Source organism: Westerdykella ornata (assembly GCF_010094085.1).
Source record: "Westerdykella ornata strain CBS 379.55 unplaced genomic scaffold EI97scaffold_24, whole genome shotgun sequence".
Taxonomy (NCBI): domain Eukaryota; kingdom Fungi; phylum Ascomycota; class Dothideomycetes; order Pleosporales; family Sporormiaceae; genus Westerdykella; species Westerdykella ornata.
The window spans coordinates 98,496-120,262 of NW_022986874.1; the positions used below are offsets into that span (position 1 = coordinate 98,496).

Below are 21,767 nucleotides of genomic sequence, written 5' to 3' on the forward strand. Positions count from 1 at the left end.
GCCGAAAATGAGGGTTTTCCAAATGAGAGGAGAGGTTGAAAGACGGGAAGGTTATTAGAGAAATGGGAGACTTTTTATGTACAGATTCTGCCTGAAAATCGTCGTTGGAGATCGGAGACTGTCCCGTGGGAAGCCGTCGAAGGCCTCTTGGCATGGTTGTTGGCTTTCTGGTGAGAGTTCTGCCGGGCGGTCGCGCCCGCTGCCCCAAACGGGTTTAGCGCCACGCTTTTGCATCTCGAAGTTCGGGTTTCTGGAGATTCGCGACGCGGAGGAGGGAGTTGGTTCTGCTATCTCCAATTACCCTCTATCTGCAGTATGGCGGCGCCGCGGTGTGTGAGATCCTTGCTGCGGCCGGCGGCGAGGGTGCAGGTACGGCAATTTCGAGTATTGCGGGAGGAAGGGGAAGGCTGATAAACTGTATTCAGGCTCCGAAATCATTTTCGACGTCAAGAGCGGTGCGGGCGAAAGATGGAGAGGGCCGACCGGAGCTGTTCCCTCAAGATATGAGTTTGGAGGAGAGGTTAAAGGCGTTGAATATCGATCCGGCGGAGTACCAGAAGTGCGTACACCGAGCTACACGAACTGGAAATACGGGAGGACGGTGTTGCTGATGCTGTGTCTAGGCTATACAAGAGCCAGCAGAAGGTCGAAAGAGAATTCGCAAAATGGGAGCCCAAGACGGCGGCCGAAGCGAAGAGACGATGGGAAGAAGCAAAGGATACACCGGATCATTACACACTGCTGCACATCTACAAGCGGGCGGGCATCGAGCCCATAAAGCTTGCAAAGTACGCCGCCTTACAATCACCTCCAGCGTCCCACATATACTGATATTCCTCTCTAGAGAACGCGGCATCCAGCACCCAGATGGCGAGCCCACTCCCCTCGACCCCAAAACCCGCAAAGAGCTCGGCGACCTCCGCTCCCCCATCAACGTCCAAGCCGTCAACATGCGGCCCCTGCGCCGCGCCGCCGAACACGGCATCCCCGTCTGCGACCTCCAGCTCCGAACCTACTCGATCCGCAACCTACTGCTCTTCGCGGACTTTGCGATGCGCGCGGCGTACTACATGGGCTTGCCCGCCAAGGGTCCCATCCCCCTTCCCAGGATTACAGAGCGCTGGACCGTTCCCAGGGCAAACTTCATCTTCAAGAAGAGCCAGGAGAACTTTGAGCGAATCACCATGCGGCGCCTCATCCAGATCCAGGACGGGCACCCGGACGTGGTGAAGGCGTGGTTGGCCTTCCTGCAGGAGCACCAGTACTACGGCGTGGGTATGAAGGCGAATATCTGGGAGTACGAGAGTCTGGAGGCGGCGACGAATGTGGGTGTGGAGATCAAAGAGGGCGAGTTTGAGGGGAGGAGGGAGAGGCCGATGTTGGAGAAGGTCAGGGAGATTTTGGGGAGTGAGGGGTATAGGGAGAGTATGAAGGCGTGGAAAGGGCCGGAGGGGGTGGAAGTGAGACAGTAGGGTGGGAGGGAGTGTACGATATCTGGACGGCAGGTCGGCGAGCGTTTGTTGAATCATTGCTCATGCGAGAAATGCCGGATGGCTGATGGGACTTGTATAAGACGTATATACTGTGGTTTAACATTGGTAGTTGGAGGTGCATTCGAAATCTCCAAGTTCGATTATGCTCTGTACGTGACCACTCTTTCCATGCAATATGCACCCGTTCCCTTTCTGAGCCCTATATCAGAGCTGCTGAATTTGATATAGGCACCCGAGATGGTTCTGTCTCCCTGGAGACTAAGTAATTGTACAACCAGTAGTTCTTTGGGCCCTTCACCGCTCGTCTTCTCGCCCGTCCAAGGACATGTAAACCTGGTCAGGCAGCTAAAGAAAAGGCAATATTGCCCATATTAATATAGACCAGGCCATCAGTTTGACTCACAAGTGTTGCTAGAGAAATGTGGTCGGAGTGACGTGGGACCTGCTGTCGTCGTTTCCCCAGCAACGCGACCCTGCAAACAAGGGCTTCTGAAGAACATTCTTTCATTCTTTAAACGTCGCTACAACTACCACTCCCACGCGCTACAATCAACCGTACAGAGCTCTGCTTTACATCGCTTGCTCCGACCTCGCGCCCCCAATTCTGCACCGCTGAAATAGCTCCCTCGCTCTAGCAGCTGCACCGAACGAAGAGCCCTCGTTACAAGCACAGCTTCTCTCACCCCACTCAATCGCTCGCTCCCTGCAGAGCAGCCAGACTCCCAATATCCTTCAGAAGCAGAATCTGCACTCGGCACAATGACGTCCAGCGTCCTCGCCTCGCGCGACGCAAACACGCAGATCAAGCCCTCGCCCTCGCCCGAGAAGACCGACAAGGACATGCCTAAGAGCCTGGAGTACCACCGCCAGATGCTGCAGTCGCGGTTGAACGACAACGAGTACGGGATTGCGAGTGTCAGACTTTAGAGGGGAAGACAGGCTGATGTTTGGAATTAGGGTCCCGCAATACGTCTCTCCCTCGGACGAAATCATGTCGCCTGCGAGCCAGAAGTTGAATGCGTTTCGCACCAAGCATGCTATGAAGAAGTACGTTCGGAATTACTTGCTTTGTCTTAGAGATGCTAGGGAGTTGGGAAATGGGCGATTGCTAACACGGAGTGAATAGGTCGAAGCCGCAGACTCTGTTTAAGAAGACGAGCACCAAGAACTTCGAGACGGCGAGTAAGGGTGGTGCCATGTTCGCGGATATCCCCAAGGCTGCGCCGGAGGAGAAGGATGAGGATGCTGAGATGGCGGGACAGTGGAGGGACTACTAGGCATTTGCCATAAAGTATATTGCTATGGGTTACGGGATTCGGCGTTTCTTTTGTTCTCTCGTCTCCTACGAGCGCGGTCTGTCACTCTTGGAGATGTTTGCGATCGAGGGGTTTGGGTGGAAAACCTGGGTATGACCTTGGAAGGGGCGGCATTCACATTCGGTATGGCGTTTGGCGTTCTTTTCTCGATGAACCGGGCAAGAGAATGTACCAGTATTAGACCCAATTGAATGCGATTCTACAGTAAGAATCTTAGAGATCTATCCCAGAGGGAAGATTTGCCAAGCCACCACCCGCGTCCTTATCTATCAACACCATGCCTTCTCCCCCGCTCTCACTTCATGACTTCCCATCACAACGTGCAAGCTCTCCAGGATGAGATAGACGACCTTGAAAGGCGTCTTAAGGATGCCAAATTGCGACTACAGGCTTCCAATGCGGAGGTAGAACCGCGCGATTGTCATGGTCCGTTATCAGTACTCACATTATATCAACTACAGCATAAACCTAACCAGCACGACAGTGTACCCACCCCCTTCAGCCCCCTCCCAATCTACCCTCCACGCCCTCCTCCTCCTCTCCGACTCCGCCCTCCCCCTCGGCTCCTTCGCCTTCAGCAGCGGCCTAGAATCCTACCTCGCGCACCACAAGCACTCGCATTCCTTCCCGCAACAGCAATCCTCCTCCCAGAAGACCCAACTCGCAGCCTTCCACACCTTCCTGAAGCTCTCCCTCGCCACTCTGGCAAGCACTTCGCTGTCGTACGTGCTTGCGGGATACCGGAACCCGGGGGATGTGGAAAGCTTAGACAATGAGTTCGACGCCAGTACGCCGTGCATTGTTGCCAGGCGGGCGAGCGTGGCTCAGGGTCGAGCATTAGTGGCAGTCTGGGAGCGCAGTTTCCGGGACGAATATTGCCCCGCCGCACAGGACGAGGAGCGAAACGAGGCCATCGACGCACTGAAATCCTTCTCCGCTTCCCTGCGCAGCTCTGCCTCGATCCCACCTACTTCTACTGCAAATCCCTTTTCCACGCATCTAAACGCCCACCTCGCCCCGCTCTGGGGCCTCGTCACGCGCGCGTTCGATATCCCCCTGCGAGACGCGGCGTACCTTTTCCTGTTCGCGCACGCGCGGACGGTCATGAGCGCGGCGGTCCGGGCGAGCGTCATGGGGCCGTATCAGGCGCAGGCGGTGTTGGCGAGTGGGGAGTTGCGGGAGAGGATTTGCGGGCTTGTGAGGGAGGGGTGGGGGAGGGGGACGGAGGAGGCTGGGCAGGGGGTGCCGGTTATGGATGTTTGGGTTGGGAGGCATGAGGTTTTGTATAGTAGGATTTTCAATTCGTAGGGGAGGGAAGGGGGGGAAGGGGTGTGTTTGGGATTGTAGGGTATTCCATTGTCCAGAATTCTAGATGATTTCTCATACAGAGAGCGCAGGATATACAATCGGATTTCCCACTTATATTGGAACCATGGACAGTCTTCACCGAGGTCACGTTGAATAAACAAAAGCATGAGGTATCTCAATCGTAAGTAATCTCCAAGAAATGTCGTATAACTCAAGACTGCTGTATGAGCGTATCATAAGTTCTTTAAACAGAGTATCATAAGTCGTCTAGACGAAGCATCACAAGTCGTCTATACAAAGGTATCATAAGCCATCCCCTCGAAGGCATCCACTCTCGCCGCCTCATCCTTCCTCACCAACGGCTCCGTCTCTCCCTCCCTTTGTTTATCTTCCCCTTCAATAGCGGCATACTTCCCCTTTCCTGTACCTCCCACCCTCCGCCCACACCTCCACAGCGACCTCACCAACCTCACGACCGCCACTCCTACAAACACCAGCACCAAAACACTCATCACCAACGCTCCCACCTGGAGTAAGAACACGCTTGCCGAGTTGTAATACAACTCCCTTGTATGGTCTGTTTCCCTGCGCTGGAGATCTTGCAATATGAGCTCGGCGATCAAGACGTGCGTGTGCGGCCGCGGATGGAAGATGTGCCTGAAGCCGTCTGGGAGCAGCCACCAAATCACATCTGACAGAAAATCATCCGGTCTGGGTGAAGGATCGGACGTAACGTCGAGGCTGAGGTCGAGCTCGAGATCGAGAGGCTCAGAACTGCGCGCGGCAGCATCGCTACGTCTACGCCGTCTGCGAGTCACTTCCGCATCCACCATCTCCCGTCTCTCTTTCTCCTTTCCCTCCTCCCCATCACCACCATACCCACCCGCCTTCTTCCCCACCCCCACCTCCGCAATACTCCAATCCGAATGTCTCCGCAGGGTCCGTAACACCCACTCCGCAATCTCGCCCTCAAAACTCCTTACAGGCACTAGATCCCCCTCTGCTCTGTCCCTCCACCTCCCCTCCTCCTCATCCGCACCACTCCCCCATTCAAAAAACGCCAATCCCTCCCTCCCCGGCTCCGGCTCCTCAACACCATCTTCGCAAAACCGGCCCCGGTTTCTACCTACTTTATCACCCCAGCGCACGACCGCTACGTCGACGTCTGCAAACGCTTCATTGGCTTCAATAACTGCGTCTTCCAGGATGCGGTTCATGTCGGAGATGAGGGCGTTGAGGGAGGTGCGGAGGGTGGGGGTGAGGTATTGCTTTGAGGGTTGTTGGGCCCAGAGGGAGAGGGTTGTGTTTGTGCAGGTTTGGGTTTCGGAGAGGGAGGTAGTGGTGGTGGGGGCGAAGAAAGGGGTGTAGAGAGTTAGGTAGATGATTGGGTTTGGTCCCCCTCTTCTTTTGCTGCTTTTGCGTCTGGTCCAGAGGTTCCACTGGAATGCAGATTCGGATGGATCGGGGGACGTTGTATTTGTCTTCGTCGTCGAGACGTTCATCTTCCCCCTCGCAACCTCCAACAACCTTCTCACTCTCTCCCCCATGCCCTCCATCTTCCTCCTGGACTCGTGAATCGCATACCGGCAATCCGTCTCCTGAGAGGCAGAATCATGGTAAAATTGGTACACGCACGCGTTCAACACGGCCGTCCACCCGATGTCGTTGGCGCCCGCCGAGATGGTCATCACGTCCGTGCTGCCGTCCGGTATTTGAGGCAGTTGCGAGGTCCGCATGTCGGCCATGGTGGCGCCAGTGCAGGCGTGGGAGTGGTGCGTGAGGTCTCGCACTGTTTCCGATCCGGAGACGGTGTCGGCGCCATGAGGAGGGCTTTGAAGAGACGGATACCCGACATCATCGAAAGGGACGGCCGCAGCGTCTTCTTGCTTCTGCGCGGAGAGCGCTTGGAATAGGACAGAGGGATAGCTGTCAGAGTGGCGGGAGCACCAGAAGTCGAGGCGGGGACCGGCGCCTAGGCCTGCGGCGTAGGAGTCGCCGATGGTGGAGAGGGTGTGGATGTTGGGGAAGTGTTGGGATGGGGGTCTTTTGTTGGAGGGGAAGGGGAAGGGGAATGCGGATGAAGGAGAGGGGAGGAGGGCGAGGAGGAGGAGGATGGGCAGAGGAGAGGGAGAAGGCGGATGCATTGTCAGAGGTGTCAATGTAAATAGAGATGAGGGGAATACATCAAGAAAATAATCTTATATGACGATTAATAGAAAATCCGGGTTGTATTCGAGATAGAGATGCAGTAGTAGAAATGAAAGTGAATATAGGTCGTGAGCATTTACACCCTCAGGAAGAAAGCAGCTTTCCCCGCCATCTATTCTATAACCACGTCCCCTCTATACCCATCGGCAGCGTGACGCACCCGGATCCCATGGCCGGCGAAGCCGTCTGTATGCGTGCTGGAGTGGTTGTTTCAGACAAGCGGCTTCCTTCTCGCAATGTGAGTGGTGGAGAGGTTGGTGGTGGAGTTGCAAGGCGTGGTCACGAGCTTGTACCTCGGGAGGGATCGGATTTCCGGGTTAATGAATTGCATGTACGAACATGCCAAGCCACGGTGGCTAGTCCATTTCTGCTGATGGGCGTACTCCTTGTATTCGGTATCTTGGTGGCTTACTACTGCTTTGCTTTGCTGTATGAGTACGTCCTTACCCCCGGGGCACAGTCTAATCGTAACCCCGCAAACACCACCACTCCCCAGCCTCTTCCTCTACCACCAAAACGACCACAACACTCCCCTACTCCATCTCATTCTCTTTCCTCCCCCTCTCTTCGCCCTCCCCATCCCCTCCCTCTTCTTCCCCATCCCCCAGAACCGAAGCCTCCTCCCCGTCATCCCAAACCACATCCACCTCCACCTCCAACTGCAACCCCCCGAACGCCGATGCTCAGGGGAACACTTCATCTCCCTCCGAATTCTGCTTGTTTAGCTCCAATCTCGTAAAAAGCTCAAGTGCAAAAGGAATAGGAATCGGGCTCAGAATGGCAATGCCCGAACCCGGCTAAGATGGGGGAACAATAACTCACTATTGATGTTGCAATCCACCGTGTGCTGCTCCATCTGTTCGCAATCCATGCACGGAATCGGCAGGTTCAGGGTTTCCTTCCCGAATTCCACCGCCAGGTCTTCGCCGATCTGCCTTAGGATGGCGGCGTCCTCTGGTGCCATTTCCCAGGCCTTCTCGTGCGATTCGGGCGTCACGACTTCATCGGTCTGTGGGGTGAGTCCTTCCATCATATCCGAGTAGGGTGTTGCGGCGAGCAGTTGGGGATCGATAGTACCGTTGATGGTGAAGTCCAGATCGGGAAGTGTGGCACCGTAGTCATAGTTCAGGCCCAGATACGCGGACTCAACATTGAACAAGCTGTCGAGCTCGGCGAGAGCTCCCTCGAATGCTGGCAGGCCGATGCCAGCGCAGTCGTTCAGGCCCAGCGAAACGGGAACCACACCGAACAATCTGTCAAGCTCGGCGAGATCTTCGTCCATCTCTGGCGGACCGATATCAACTTCGCTGTTCGGGCTCGGAGATGTATGATCAACACTGGGCAAATCTGGCACACCGACACCAGCGTCGTCGTTCAGGCTTGGAGTTATGTGATCAACACCGTCAAGCTCGGCAGGACCTCGCTCGGCCTCTGGCAGATCGGCACCAGCTTCGTCGTCACTCGAGCTGTCGTAGCCTATGAGTGCGGCTATGGATGCTTGAAAATGCGGTGGGCGTCCCTGTTCGACAGACGTGCCCTTGCTCTGCGAGGAAACCGGTGAAGGTTGGACAATCTCACGGGAGGTGTATGCATTGGTCTTGCCCGTTTCTGCAGCTGCCATCATGTGCTGTGGACCTTCCTTTACCTCAGCCAGAAACGTGGCAACCTTTGAATACGGCTCCCGTTCCATCTTATTGTCCGAAAAACCGCTGGACGTCGCGGATGGCTTCATGTTGTCGGCACGAGATTTTTGGGATTTCGAGGCCCTCGATGACTTCTGGCTCCCTGGAGTTATGTTTGCGGGATGATAGAAGGTCCTCATTCGCCCGTCTGGGGGATACTGGCACAATTTCCCTCGCCTAACGCAAGTCTTACAGTCCGGTACTGCCTTGTCACAGCGCTCCTTTTGCTTGTGACACGTTATACACGATTTAGAGCTCACCGTAGTGACGCCCCGACGGTGGTGAAGCAGCTTTCCATAAAAGTCGCAAGGATAGACGGGTACAGTGCTGGTATCCAACGAGGGTAAGCCAAACAATCGACGCTCCAAGGCAATCGCTGCAATGTGCTGCTTTGCACTAACGTGTCGTTCTGGGAAGAACATGTCCTTTGCGCCGGGTATCCATCGAAGCTTGATGTCGTCCGGAGCGCCCTTGCCTGGTTCTCTGAGTTCGGCCAGGAGGAGCAACTCCGGTGCTCGGAAACCTCTCTGGTACGCGAGCTCTTCGTTCCCAGGACTGAAGATCCAATATCCATCCTTCTGGTGCTCGGGGTCAACGTATACATCGAAGTGACTGAATTTGTCGCCATGCTTGACCACTCCGCGGTAGGGGCTGACGTAGCTGCCCGGGGCCTGGACGGACTGCATGATGAGGTTGTGATCCGAATCCGCCGTAGGGATTGTGGATGGAACAGCTTTTGAGAACAGACGAGTAGGAATCGAGAAAGAGCAAGGAATTGAGTGGAAGAAGAGCGTGTGACAAGTCGACAGAACCAACAGGAACAATGTATACTTGCCCTGACTGTTCAAAAGCCTAGCTATAAGATGAGGCGCAAACCATGCAAACGCTTCAAGGTGAGAAAGACGGCGGTATGGCACACTCCACAACACACGCGTGCGCGTGTTTGTTTACCTACTGTAGCGGATTGTGATCCAACTGACGAAGAGGTCGGGTCTCCTTTGGCTGGACAAGACTTCTCACCGTTTATCCAGTGGTGTTAGGCGATACCTGGGATGTAGATGTTTTTGCAAGGGAGAAGTCGGCCGTTTGTAGTGGGCGTAGGCCCCTCTTGGCGATGCGGTGACGGAGAAGTACGCGCACGTGCGCTGGGTGTATATCTGCACGTGACTGTGTCTGCCTGAAGACAACCTGGAAGTTTTCTTCGTCAGTCACCTTGCCATGCTCGCGGAAGAGCCAGAACTGGAGCGACTCAAAATATTTCCCCTCTGTCGCGCCATGGAGCAACACCACAGCGTAATGAAGAAGCAACTGAACCTTCCCTTCACAGGGTTCAGCTGGGGTCACTATGTCCAAGGCCACGCAAGAAAGAGAGACAGTCGCCATGATTCGAATTCCGTGGTCCATATCTAGCGATATTATATGTTCATGGCCCATGGTCAAACCTTTGGCCTTGCCTCAACCGCCGCCTGCCAACTCGTCTTACTATGCCACACTTTTACCAACTCCAAGCCCTCGGCATCCAATAAAGCCGCAATCTCCTTTTCAGTGCGTTCCTTTCCCCCCATCGCGAGGCCAACAATCTAACAGAAAAAGTCCATGTTAGCTTCTTTTATAGTTCTTTGCCGGGGCGTATATTCAGCGGTATAGGGCTCACTTACGTCGATTAAATAGCCCATCCCGACACCACCCCCAATCTCCGTCTCGGCAGGAAGAACAGCATCCACAATAAGCAACCGTGAGTGTGGAGCCATTGCTCCTGCAATCTGTTTGAGAATGTTGCGGCAGAGATGGTCTGGATAGTTGTGCAATATCTGACACAAGTAGTACACGTGGGCACCTGAGACCGTTTAGCAGCACACGACGAAACTGTTGAAGAGAAACCCATACCCTTGACAGGCTGCGGCGTATGGAAGTCGTAGCTCATTGGCTCTATTCCTGTCTTGTGCTCCGGAGTAAGCTGCTCCAGAACGCTGGGTCGATCTTGAAGAATGAGTTTCGACGTTGTTCCAAATACATTGTTGGTAGCTTTTCGGATATAATGGAGTGCCTGGCCGTTACCGCCCCCGATGTCAACGACGAAAGGGATTTCTGGATTCGCGACCACCTCTTTTTTGAGAGAAGAAAATGGAAATATGCCGTACTCGGGGCCAGGCTCGCTCATCGAGCGGTTGAATATCTCAAGATGCTCGGGAATCGCCGACAGCGTCTCGTAGAACGTTTTCCCCTCCATCCCATAGGCGCAGGCATATGGTGTCTTCCGGATGTCAAGAAGATCCTCCGAGGGCCGGGTCTTCAGGTACTCTGGAATCGTGATGTAACTTTTGCTCAAAAGTGTGCTACGGAAATAACACTGTCAGTTACCATGGTATCTCACAGAACGAGTCGTTTATCTTACAGTAATAGGAACGAATCGACCGCGGTACCTGCACCCCGAACGTATATCAGGGATTTGCTCGTGTGAGAGTAGGTGTCTTCCCTGGTGGAAGCAATGAGCCTGGCGGCAACCAGAACTCTCATCACACGCGCTACCAAAGTTGGTCAGCATTGTCCGCTTCACAGCTCCAATACATGAGTAGCTATCACCTATTACGTCCGGGTCTACTCCAACCGCTTCGCCGATTTCCTTAGCAGTAACGTGATCTTTGCCCTTCATTACCTCGAACACACCCAACTTGACCACGATGTCGACACACGTGAAAACAGTCAGCTGCTCAGGTTAGATTGCTGAACAAGTCTGTAGAAAAGAAGCGTCTGGAAAATTGTTTGGCACTCACATCACTCCATTGCTTGAAAAACTGACTCTTGTTAGCTGCGGCATTGCGCCCTGCGCTCTCGAATACCCAACTACTCACAAGGTTGATAGGAAGCTCCAAGTCTTGCTGGACATCGTGAACCTTCCTCATCAGACTCAATCGAGCTGCGACATCCTCCTCCCCAAGTAACTTAGCATCAGCTAAAATGCTTTCAAGTTTTGCGACAATCGCTTGATTGCTGGACGCCATATTCCTTGATTTGCAGAGCGTCACGGTCGAGATAGTAGCTCATTTTGGATGGAAAGGGCTGTTGGTTTGGATATTGATAGCACCAGGTTAGAATGTGTCGCCCGTAAAGCCTCGATAGTCCGTCCTACTCTGTGAGGTGCGGTTAGGGCTTACAGTACGAACGGCACCATACTTAGTCTCGTTAGTGCTGATCTGCAGCTGGATGGTCACATTAAGAGTACTGTATCTGCATATGCAGGTTCTACTAGTGCTTATGCATGGTGTAGCCGGCTCTTACCACGTCCCTCACTATCGCACCACGATCGACGTAGCGCCTGGTCAGAGTCAACACTGCTAGGACAGCGTGAAGTGACCGATGGATGTTGTTACTCTACGTCGTCCCTATACTCTGAGGAGCACCATCCAACTTCAGGGTCTGATGCAGGCAAGGGTTTCCCCTAAGCGACTTAGTCTGCTATTTACAAGGCTTTGGTGGTTGTAGGAACCACACTTGATTCACATATGGTGAGAAAACATGATCGAATTCAGCGAGTGCTTTACCAGAAGAGATGACGGGCAGGATCAGAGTCGCCGACAGCCTAGGGTAGCTTGCGACAAGTCTTTTCAAGGGTATACTTGGACGCTGAAGATGTAATCGACTTGCTGAGACTGTCCTCCAAACGCCAATTGCAACGCAAATCCGGGGTGGGTTCGAATTAATTCACTTTTGTTGCGTTGCATGACCGCACAACAGCTTTTTTAGAATCCTGTGGTAATACATGTATATGAGCTGCATTGGTTGAAAACGGTGGAATTATCAACATTGATGCTCTCTGTAATTAAAACTGCGAGGAAGATGACTGTAAATATCAACTCAATGGCATCGCCACCCAAAATATCTGTCAAAACAGCTACCTCTCTGGACAAATATTCAGAGCGCCGATGGTTTATTCCACCATGACCAGCTTGCTCTTTTCCGCGATTTTGCTTGCAAAACTTTCGATGGGCACCGCGGCCAGAATCTCTAATAAAGCCATGTTCGCCTTCATCTCTCGAGTGATCCAGTTCCTCACCTCCAACGCAACCAGCGAATCCACACCATAACGATATAGAGGCCTGCTTGGGTCAACTTCAGACGCGGGCATCTGTAGGATGTCCGCAGTCTTTTCAACCAGAGCTTCAGTGATGATCTCCGTTGCCTGCTCCTTGCTACTGGTCTTGGAGAGTCGGGCAGCCAACGATACAGCAGAACCATTCGCCTCTGCTGAAGCTGACACGTCGACACTGGTTACCGCCAGAGGTCCAAATCGTGGGTCATTGAAATAATCCGGTCGAGCCAGACCGTGGGTGACCAGAATATCTGCAGTGCCCAGCCCCGTGCAAACTTGTACCGGATAGGTTTCCGGGGAACGCTTTTGCTCCTGAGTTATCAAACTCTTCATGAGAGCATGGAAGACCGGCTCACGGATGCCCAATACCTCTTCCCAGAGTTTGATGTTGCCGCTAGTGCCAGTCTCTGCAAGAATGCCAACATCGCGCATAATGCCAAGGTTGACAGAGATGGCCTTGAGTCCTTGGGAGCGACGATAGCGGGCAAGGGCGTCCTGGTAGGTGTTTCCAGCAGCATACTGGGCCTGACTAGGGTAACCATAGATCCCGGAACTCGACGAGCAGATGATCATGAAGTCCAGCGGTCGGCTCTGGTCGAAGTACTTGTGCAGGTTCCATGTTCCTTGCACTTTGGGCTGAACTGGAATGGTCCACTCACTGTACGACATCTTTTCGAAGACAATGTCGCGAAGAACCATGGCCATCTGAATTACACCCTTCACCGGTGGTAAATCCTGCTCGCACTGCGCCATAACTTTGGAGAATGACGCATTGTCCGAGATATCGCCACGATAAGCTTTGATCCGTACTCCAGGTGTCCGGCTTGTGAGTTCATCTATGATTGCCTTGGCCTGAGGTGTGCTATCTCCAGACCGTGACAGGAATGCAATGTTACGGGCTCCGCATGCGACGAATTCCTTCGCCAGACTGCGTCCCAGGCCGCCCAAGCCACCGACAAAAAGGTATGTCGCTTCAGGGTCTAGTTTCAAGGAGTCCTTGGCCCTGTGAAGGACAGGCGCTTTGGCGTAACCCTCGAATGACAGGACTAGCTTTCCCCGATGCTTTCCCTGTTGCATAATCCGGAACGCCTCTCCGATTTGGTCAACAGGATATGCCACGACGGGGCTAGGAGCACGGAGATGGCCCTGTTCCACTGGCTTCAAGGCTGCATGGAAGGCCTCATAGAACGTTTCGGGGTCTTGCTCGAAGAGGGTGTGGTTGTTGATGAACGTAAATGACGTGCTCTTCCCGAAGGGTCGCATATCTAGACGCATGTTGTTGGTGATGTCGCGCAGGCCAATCTCGACGAAGGTACCAAATGTCGCGAGGCAATTCCAGGAAGCTCTTAAAAGTTCGCCTGAGAGAGAATTGAGAATACAATCGACTCCTCGCCCATTTGTGACGCGGAGAATGCCCTGTTAGCGTTCGCGGTCAGCATGGGATGTATCAGACGACGGAAGCTTTGAGGTGGGCATGGGAGACAGCGGACAGAGTCGTACCTTGACAAAGCTGGCATCGCGCGAATAAAAGATGTGGCCATCAGGGATCCCGTATTCTTCGGTAATCAGGCGCCGCTTTTCTTCCGTACCTACAGTGACAAAAATTACGAGACCGAGATGTTTCGCCAGCCTATGGGTCACTGTTGTCAGCCAAATCCAATACGTCGGAAGCATGCCGGAGATACTCACTGTATAGCCGCTTGTCCTACACCTCCAGCCGCAGCGTGTATCAACACAGACTGCCCTGCACGAAGCTTGGCCACTCGAACGAAGGCGTAGTACGCAGTTGTGTGAACCACAGGGATGGCCGCTGCCTCCTCGAAGGACATACCCTCCGGAATTCGTGCTAGACCACGGTAATTCACGCGGATCCTGGTTGCATGGGTACCGACGTGAATTGTGTTGACGCGATCGCCCTGCTTAACGTTTGTCACATTGCGACCAGTTCTTACAACTACACCACTGGCCTCTTGGCCTAGCCATGTCACGGGAATCAATCCCATGCTGGCCATGACATCTCGGAAACTTGTTGCAAGTTATGTTAGAATGCGGTTTGCTTGGAGACAAAGCTTGAGAACTTACTTTAGGCCTGTAGCTTTAACCTGGACCTCAACCTCGTCATCGCCAAGTGCAGGGACAATTCGTTCGTCAGGGACAAACTTCAACGTGTCCAAGAGACCTGGCTTGCCGATAGTGAGCCGGAGAGGCTCTTGACGGTCGGCCAGCGTCTCGAGGCGAGTAGAGTCCTCCAGGTGGTACCGTATGTTTTCATTCTGTTGGTAGCTCTTCCATATTCTAGCGACTTGAAGAAGACCACCTGATTCCCGGTATTCGTTGTCATTGGAATCCGACCCAAGGATGCGAGACGCAAGAACGGGACCATGCTGTAGTCCAGTGGCCTCGCTGAGGTGTAGGAGCTGGAATCTCTTCCCCGCGATCTCGCTCATGATGCATCGAGCAAAACCCTCAACCATCCCAAATGCTGGATTGTCGCCCGATGTAATCCAAAGCACCCTATCGCTGTTCAAGACCATGGTTCGAACTTTCTCGAAGTCGCGATCGGAAAGGTTATCCAGCAAAGGCTGCTCAAACTCCAAAAGAGACACGCATATCTTTCCGTTGACGTCTTCAGCACTGATTGCGTTGTCCCAGGACGCTGGGGATATGGGGTAGCCATGGTTGCGCAGTGTGTTTTGTAGAGTGGATGAGAACTCTTGTGCAGTGGATGAAGCAGTTGATGGCTCGATGATAAGGATGTTGTCCTTCAAGGAGCCATTTGTCACGCCTTCCGATCGCCCTCGCCTGTTCATATATATGGAAACTGATCCAACACCATCAGGGGATGAGACTTGATAGAAGCCCATGCCAATCAATGCTTTTGCAGCAACTTCGTTGCTGGTGGCGATGACAACGGTCGCGTTAGGTTTGGCCAGTTGGTTTACAAGGTCTTCCAAACGGGCTGGATCCTCAACCTCGGACGTGACGATCAAGACGTCTGCGGCAGACTTCTTAACGGGACTTGATTGATCATTCGCGTCAACAATCAGGAGTGAACTTTCGTCCTTATTATCTTCGCTCTTCTCAACAGCGTAGCAAACGCGGCTGGGTGAGATAACCTCCTCAGGGATTTTAGACATGACCGCATTGTCACGTTTGTCGGTATCAGAGATCAATTCAACAACACTGGCCGCCGGATTTTCGTGCAGGAGCATAAAGATAAGCTTAATCGAGCGTCAGTCATTATAATTGTAGCAAGAATATAAAGCTTGGGGTTTACCTTTTCCAGCCTGCTATTAGCACTAGCTGTGTTCAAAACTTTTTTGAGCTCGTCGGCATGCAGCAAAGGTAAGGCATAATTCCACGTCACCTCTGAGGTGATGTCTGCTGGATCAATCTCGGCGCCGTCCCCTTCGACCTTCCCTGACTCTACGTCCAATTCGGAGGTGCGGAAATCTTTCACGGAGAGCACGGTGGTCGAAAGCTCATTGTCGAAGATTGCTATGTCGGCAGATAGCTCGTTGAAGCCGTACCGCTCTGCCCTACAGAGGCCTGGCATGACATAGTCGGCATCAGCAGGTATATCTGCGGAAATTTCTAGCTCGCCAATTGAGGTAGGGACAAAAGGTTTGTCAAACTCGAATGCGCCGTTATTATATGTAGCTCCAAGCCAGCACTGGAAAATAGCATCCAGAGATGCGGCGTTGATGAGGAATGGTCGATCCAGTTGGCCGCGGCTGAAAGTTTCTCCAACATCAACGAGTCTGATATCAAAAGTGGTTTTTCCGTAGCCGATATGGCAATTCTCTACTCCCTGGAAGAGCTCGCCGTAACGCCAAGATGCCTTGGTCATGTGCTGATAGAATTGTTCTTTAGAGCATGTGTCGGTGCACTCTTGTTGGATCCGATGATAATCTTCCACTTGAGCAGTCGTAATCATTGTTGACTCGTCAATCATTTGTTGGCTCCTGTTCTCATGGTAGTCCACGGTTATCAAACCTCGCGCGTTGTCTCTAAGTTGATCCGTCCCCACGCAAGAGGAAACAGTGAATTCCCACCAGCTTGCCGGTGTGGTTCCGCTCGTGGCAATGAGATGCGGCCGCATGTGGATGATCACCTCGGTCGCCTGGTCTTCTGGAAGCGCCATGGCCGCAAAAAGGCTCACGTCGCGCAATCGGAAGGAGCAGGCCCTCTTGCCGGCATCTACCAACTGTTGGACAGCCTCCAAAACAATGCTTACAATACCGGCTCCAGGAAAGAGTACTGTGCTTCCAACCGTATGGCCGCGAAGCCAAGGCTCCTCGGAAAGACGAATAAAAGTCCGCCATTCATGTTCCGTTTCGCTCATCGCGGGAAGCTTCGCCCCGATGAGACTTCGTGTGGGGAACTTTTGTGATATGAGCTCCCTATGGATCCGCGAATCGGCGCGGAACGTTTTTGAGTGGTTCCTGCAAGACGCACAATACGTCAGCCAGCAATTTTCGGTGGAAAGAGGACCTGAAATCAGTAAACTCACCAGGGATAGGGAGGGAGGTGAGTAAGCAGGCGACAACCTGAATCACCATTGACTCGCTGAACATCTAGTGGTACACCTTGAAGAATGAGCTCGGTAGCAAGCTTTAGGGCGCAGTCGAGTCCGTTCTCGCCACGAGTGAGGACGGAAGCGTAACCGACGTTCTTGATACCGTGGTAAGCCAGAATCTGCTCAATTGGCCCACCTAGCGCGCTGTGAGGTCCGACCTCAATTAGAAGATCCACCTCATTCCTCCCATCTCCCTCTGAAGGAGAAACCATTTCTTTGACGGCGTCCGAAAACAAAACGGGAGAAATGAGATTGCGGATCCAGTAGTAAGGACCTAGAAGTTCGGCATCGACTTCTTGATTCGTCACACTTGATACCATTACTGGGTGTTTTGCCGTTGATTGCTGGGGTTCGATCTCGGAAATTGAGGCGGAATATTTGGCGACTGCTGAGTTCATGTGTGAGGAATGGTACGCCACATCAACCTTGAGTCGTCGCGCGAACACGCCTTGTTCCTCTACGAAGACTCGCAACTCTTCAAGTGCCGCAACGTCGCCAGAAATGGTGACACTGGAAGGTGAGTTAACGCATGCAACACTTACTGCACCAGGACCAAGTTTTGCTTGCTTGATAAGCCGCTGGGCGTCCTCGGGCGAAGATCCAACGGCCATCATTCCGCCCTTCAGATGTTTGAGCCCGGATGAGGCTACACCTCTAAAGTACGCCACAGCCAATGCATCGTGGTGAGACAAGGCTCCGATGGAGTAGGCTGCAGCGATTTCGCCGCTTGAATGACCGACAACTTTCGAAGGCACTATACCCCACGTTTTCAGTTCGTCGACCAAGGCGATTTGCAACACTGAGCAGATAGGTTGCGATATTTCCGGGACCCCAAGTCGAGACTGGTCCTTGCCTTTCATCAACTCCTCAATGGGGTCCCAATCACATCCGAACGTTCTTAAAATCTCGGATGATCTGGCAATGGATTCCCTGAAACCAGGACGCTCCAACAGCTCGACGCCCATTCTACTCCATTGAGCGCCTTGACCGGTGAACACAAAACTAATAGTGAGTCAGCACCAGCGTAACTATAGCACTAAGCTGAAACCTTACCCTATCCGTGGAATGTTGCTGCCAGCTCGCCTGGCATTCTCCCACGATCCCGCCGACAGTTTTTCTTGCAGTTCCGCTGAACTCTCGGCTGAAATAACGGCTTTCCAGGAGAGGCCTGATCTGGCAACCGCCAAGGTGTGCGCAAGGCGAGCAAGATAGTCTGGCGTTGAAGCAGTTGGTCCTAGACTGTGAAGGTGCTCCGAAAGTGTGCTGCCCACGCGTTTAAATCCTGCCTGATCATGGCTGCTAATGACAAACAGGCGTTTACCGCTGTTGGCGGTGATGTGCACATAATCCCTTACGGCAGCACTAAAAGTGCTCTTGATCATCCCATTGGTTCCGTTTAGGCGAGCCTTTCCGTTGATATCTTTCTCCGCACTTCCGTTGACGGTCCCGTTGGTAGCACCATTAGTAACTCCATTGCTGATTCCGTTGAGCAATTTGTTGCTCTCTGGGCTGTATGATTCTAGGACAACATGTCCGTTCGTACCACCCATTCCAAACCCGCTTACGCTCGCACGTCGAGGCCCCCGAGTGACTGGCCAAGGAGTAAGCTTTGTCGGCACTATCATGTTCCATTCATCCAAGGGAATCGCCGGATTCGGCTTAGAAAAGTATATGTTTGGCGGAATCAGACCATGCTCCATGGCGAGAACGCATTTGATAATACCAGCTACGCCAGCAGCAGCCTCTAGATGGCCAATCTAGCCATAGTGAGCTCAATTTTTTTCTGAAACGGTAGATATACTTACGTTAGGCTTAACGCTACCAATGAAAAGCTTGCGTGATTTGGTAGTACTCTGTCCGATGGTACGGTGAATTGCTCCAACTTCTGCCGGATCGCCTGCTTTTGTTCCCGTGCCCTTGTCATGGCGTCAGAGATGTAGGGTCAAGAAGCGCGGCGGCACCACTTACGTGAGCTTCGACGTATTGCGTCGATTCATACTCCAAGCCGTGGGACTCGTACACATACTTTATCAACGAAGCCTGTGCCTCGCTTGAGGGCATGGTAACTCCTTGTGTCCATCCATCTGAATTGACGCCCGTCGCTCGAATAACCGCGCGAATGGAATCGCCATCCTGAACGGCTCTGTCCAACCTCTTAAGAATCAAAATCCCACATCCCTCTCCTCGACCGTAGCCACCGGCGTCGGCGTCGAAGGCTCTGGAGTGCCCCTCAGGGTTCAAGAACCCTAGATTATTTAGATGCATATTTCCGTCAGGGCTGATGATCATGCCAACGCCGCCCACGATGGCCATTTCTGACTCTGCAGACTGCAAGCTCTGACACCCGAGGTGGGTAGCAACAAGGCTCGAGGAGCAAGCTGTGTGGATGGTGGCGCTCGGGCCGTGAATATCCAAAAAGTGAGAGACACGATTGGATATCATCTCCTCGCACGTTCCGAGAATATGGTACTTAGGGCTGTGTCCGAAGTCTCGTACAACCGCATCTCGGTAGTCGCTCATTGACGACCCGATATAGCATGCAGTCTGAGTGCCTGCAACCTTCTGCAATGTCTTGCCGGCGTTCTCTAGGGCTTCATAAACAACCTCCATAGCTATTCGCTGCTTCGGATCAAAGGAGATGGCTTCCGCTGCCGTGATGTTGAAGAAGGCTGCATCAAACGCATATGGATCCTGTTTCAGAAAATGACCACCCTTTGTAGCCAACACATTCTGCCGGCTGCTGGCCTTCGGATGATAGAATGCATCGGCGTTGTATCGATCAGTCGTTGGAGAGTATGCATCTTGTTTACGTCAGTTCGATGCTACTAGCTACGAACGTTCCCTTGCATTGAGTCTCCAAATCACCACCTCAGTTCATCACTTACCTCTGCCATTTTTGAGGAGGTCCCAGAACTTTGACGGCGAGGTAGCTTCTCCAGGGAAACGACAAGCAAGGCCGACAATGGCGATAGGAACATGTGCAGGATTGTTGGTAGAAGGCATGGTTTCAATGACACTGGATCACAATGGGCTTCAGTTCTTTCCTCAGGGACAGAGCTCGTCACGGTCCGTTGTGGCACGTATTGAACCGACTTTCTATATTATGAACATTGCCTCAAGCACCGCGCATACGCTTCTAGTGCTTACATCTATGATAAGACAAGTATCTCTGCTGCAGATACGTGATGTACATGTGTGATTGAGCAGTCCTGCGCCGATAGCATTCCCAAATCACGTGTGGTACGAAGAAGGCCTTGACGCTACTTGACGTTATGGTGTCGTTACTAAGCTAGCGTATTGCGCACCAATACGTCCTCCGGAGAGATCGCTGCGTACGAGGTAGAGTAGAGTAAGCACTAAATCTATCGTTGTTCACACTGTCCCACCCTTGTCTAGTGCTTACGATGCAGAAAACATGTCCATGTCATACTTGGAAGTTTGCCAAAACGTTGGGAAAGTTGCGAGGAATGTATAACGAAAGTCATGAAATGAGAATCTGTGCTGCTGCCCCGTCTCCTTGACTTTCAAACGTACTCTGGGACAATTGACATTGGAACACCCTCACACCATTATCAACAATGACTCTCAAACTCTACGGCTCGGCTATGTCCACTTCCCGTGTCTTAGTCACCATTCTGGAATTGAACCTGCCCTATGAACTTGTCCTTGTTGACATTGCAAAGGGAGAACAAAAGAGTGAGGACTATAGAAAGCTGCAGCCTTTCGGCAAGGTGCCAGCTTTGGAGGACAACGGGTTTTTCATGTTTGAGAGTCGGGCAATCTGCAAGTATCTCGCCAAGTATGTTTTACGCCATATAAAATGGCAAAGATCCTCTTTGCTAAAGGCGTCTCAGAAAGTATGCGTCGAAGAAGGGGCTGATGCCAGACGCTGATGACCGTGCGTATGGACGTTTCGAACAAGCCTGTTCTGTGGAACAAAGTTATTTTGGTGCTGCTGCCGAGACAATTGGTACTGAGATGATAATCAAACCGTGCGTGTAGCTTCTTTGCCCACCTTATTCGCGCATTGACTAATTGCCGCTTGACAGAATGAAAGGTCTGGGAGCTCCAGATGAGGGTAGAGTTGCAGAGGCAGAGAGTGCTTTGGAAACAGTCTTAGGTGTTTATGACAGGATTCTGGCTACACAGAAATATCTCTGCGGAGATGAAATATCTCTAGCTGATCTTTTCCACCTGCCAAACGGGGCGGCTCTGATGGCGGGAAAGTGGAAGGAGACGTTTCAGAGATATCCCAATGCAGACAGATGGTTCAAGGGATTGCAACAGCGGGAGACGTGGTTGAGGGCGGCTGCAGAGAGCGGGACATTTCCATAGCGCGTATTGCGAATACCCGACGAGCAATGAACCGAAAGTATTTGATGTTATTCGTAGGCAGCAACGCAATGTCAGTACCGCGCAATGTGACGGAAAGAGGCGCCGGGACGACTGAAGTTGTTGCCGTAGGAATCTGATTATGTGCGAGCCGTCCGATATCTCAGTTACAAGGGACCTTTTGGCACTACCGATCGAAGTTTACTCTCTAATTTAGTGCGTGTATGAACCCCAAACGAGACATCGTAACTACTGGAGATTCTTTGAGCAGGGAATTTAAAAGGCAAAGTTAGTCGGCTTATTCCTGAATCCTTAGCTTGGTTCAAGACGGACTCACCCGGGTCCAGATCGCCTTTTAACCCCGGGGTTCTCATGCAATATTACTTCTTTGAAAGAGTGCAGCTTGGTGTCTTGAGCGCCCTCCCAGCAAATCTGGTTGGAATTTCAGCCGGAAGTACCATACCGCCTCCTCCCACGTCCGACTGAACACCCCCCAGTACTTCGAATCCAAGTTAGAATACGTATTTCAAGAAATCTAATTAGCTATATTCTAGTTACGCTACAAGGGCACGGTGTGTAAGGCTAGTTATACCTAGAGGGAGGCGCAGAAAGGGCTAATTAGAAGGTTAATAACCCCTACACGCACGGCCGTGTTTAGTCGGACGTGAAAAGAGACAGTATGTAAAGAAGCGCTTCGGGTTTAAATAAGGAAAGCGTCTTAGATTAAGAGATTTTAGCCCTACCTAGCTGTAACTTTGT

The 21,767-nt window shown here is 52.5% G+C and overlaps 8 protein-coding genes across 8 annotated transcripts; 4 read left to right on the top strand and 4 right to left on the bottom strand.

Moving 5' to 3' along the window:
* Positions 1-267: 267 nt before the first annotated feature.
* EI97DRAFT_403479 (30S ribosomal protein-like protein S10) lies at positions 268-1,644 on the top strand. Its single transcript, XM_033796506.1, has 4 exons — positions 268-369; positions 426-559; positions 624-788; positions 845-1,644. Exons 1-4 carry the CDS (start codon positions 316-318, stop codon positions 1,470-1,472), a joined length of 981 nt encoding a protein of 326 aa, XP_033651332.1. The 5' UTR covers positions 268-315; the 3' UTR covers positions 1,473-1,644.
* A 323-nt stretch (positions 1,645-1,967) lies between these two features.
* EI97DRAFT_435716 (uncharacterized protein) lies at positions 1,968-3,017 on the top strand. The gene is made up of 3 exons (XM_033798931.1): positions 1,968-2,392; positions 2,451-2,540; positions 2,620-3,017. Exons 1-3 carry the CDS (start codon positions 2,253-2,255, stop codon positions 2,768-2,770), a joined length of 381 nt encoding a protein of 126 aa, XP_033651333.1. The 5' UTR covers positions 1,968-2,252; the 3' UTR covers positions 2,771-3,017.
* A 90-nt stretch (positions 3,018-3,107) lies between these two features.
* Positions 3,108-4,117, top strand: EI97DRAFT_403486 (uncharacterized protein; the record flags this gene model as incomplete). Its single annotated transcript, XM_033796507.1, has 2 exons — positions 3,108-3,235; positions 3,294-4,117. The coding sequence occupies exons 1-2, from the start codon at positions 3,112-3,114 to the stop codon at positions 4,115-4,117; spliced, it is 948 nt and encodes a 315-aa protein (XP_033651334.1). The 5' UTR covers positions 3,108-3,111.
* Positions 4,118-4,328: 211 nt separating this feature from the next.
* Positions 4,329-6,708, bottom strand: EI97DRAFT_435717 (uncharacterized protein). Its single transcript, XM_033798932.1, has one exon. It carries the CDS (start codon positions 6,259-6,261, stop codon positions 4,408-4,410), a length of 1,854 nt encoding a protein of 617 aa, XP_033651335.1. The 5' UTR covers positions 6,262-6,708; the 3' UTR covers positions 4,329-4,407.
* On the bottom strand, positions 6,680-8,959 carry EI97DRAFT_144058 (uncharacterized protein). Its single transcript, XM_033793222.1, has one exon. It carries the CDS (start codon positions 8,691-8,693, stop codon positions 7,098-7,100), a length of 1,596 nt encoding a protein of 531 aa, XP_033651336.1. The 5' UTR covers positions 8,694-8,959; the 3' UTR covers positions 6,680-7,097.
* A 484-nt stretch (positions 8,960-9,443) lies between these two features.
* Positions 9,444-11,009, bottom strand: EI97DRAFT_382753 (O-methyltransferase; the record flags this gene model as incomplete). The annotated part of the gene is made up of 7 exons (XM_033795871.1): positions 9,444-9,587; positions 9,666-9,844; positions 9,895-10,343; positions 10,403-10,532; positions 10,591-10,714; positions 10,782-10,802; positions 10,860-11,009. The coding sequence occupies 7 exons, from the start codon at positions 11,007-11,009 to the stop codon at positions 9,444-9,446; spliced, it is 1,197 nt and encodes a 398-aa protein (XP_033651337.1).
* Positions 11,010-11,690: 681 nt separating this feature from the next.
* Positions 11,691-19,679, bottom strand: EI97DRAFT_479887 (reducing polyketide synthase; the record flags this gene model as incomplete). The annotated part of the gene is made up of 10 exons (XM_033802012.1): positions 11,691-13,513; positions 13,598-13,727; positions 13,787-14,122; positions 14,180-15,318; positions 15,375-16,542; positions 16,611-17,678; positions 17,730-18,433; positions 18,482-18,592; positions 18,645-19,477; positions 19,562-19,679. The coding sequence occupies 10 exons, from the start codon at positions 19,677-19,679 to the stop codon at positions 11,936-11,938; spliced, it is 7,185 nt and encodes a 2,394-aa protein (XP_033651338.1). The 3' UTR covers positions 11,691-11,935.
* Positions 19,680-20,254: 575 nt separating this feature from the next.
* Positions 20,255-21,208, top strand: EI97DRAFT_495753 (thioredoxin-like protein; the record flags this gene model as incomplete). The annotated part of the gene is made up of 3 exons (XM_033802449.1): positions 20,255-20,475; positions 20,531-20,668; positions 20,726-21,208. 3 exons carry the CDS (start codon positions 20,255-20,257, stop codon positions 21,009-21,011), a joined length of 645 nt encoding a protein of 214 aa, XP_033651339.1. The 3' UTR covers positions 21,012-21,208.
* Positions 21,209-21,767: the final 559 nt, after the last annotated feature.

Coding starts and splice junctions, on each gene's coding strand:
- EI97DRAFT_403479 (XM_033796506.1), top strand. CDS start 316: ATGGCGGCGCCGCGGTGTGTGAGATCCTTGCTGCGGCCGGCGGCGAGG. Junction 370..425: donor GGCCGGCGGCGAGGGTGCAG/GTACGGCAATTT, acceptor AACTGTATTCAG/GCTCCGAAATCATTTTCGAC. Junction 560..623: donor GATCCGGCGGAGTACCAGAA/GTGCGTACACCG, acceptor TGCTGTGTCTAG/GCTATACAAGAGCCAGCAGA.
- EI97DRAFT_435716 (XM_033798931.1), top strand. CDS start 2,253: ATGACGTCCAGCGTCCTCGCCTCGCGCGACGCAAACACGCAGATCAAG. Junction 2,393..2,450: donor TCGCGGTTGAACGACAACGA/GTACGGGATTGC, acceptor GTTTGGAATTAG/GGTCCCGCAATACGTCTCTC. Junction 2,541..2,619: donor ACCAAGCATGCTATGAAGAA/GTACGTTCGGAA, acceptor CGGAGTGAATAG/GTCGAAGCCGCAGACTCTGT.
- EI97DRAFT_435717 (XM_033798932.1), bottom strand. CDS start 6,261: ATGCATCCGCCTTCTCCCTCTCCTCTGCCCATCCTCCTCCTCCTCGCC.
- EI97DRAFT_144058 (XM_033793222.1), bottom strand. CDS start 8,693: ATGCAGTCCGTCCAGGCCCCGGGCAGCTACGTCAGCCCCTACCGCGGA.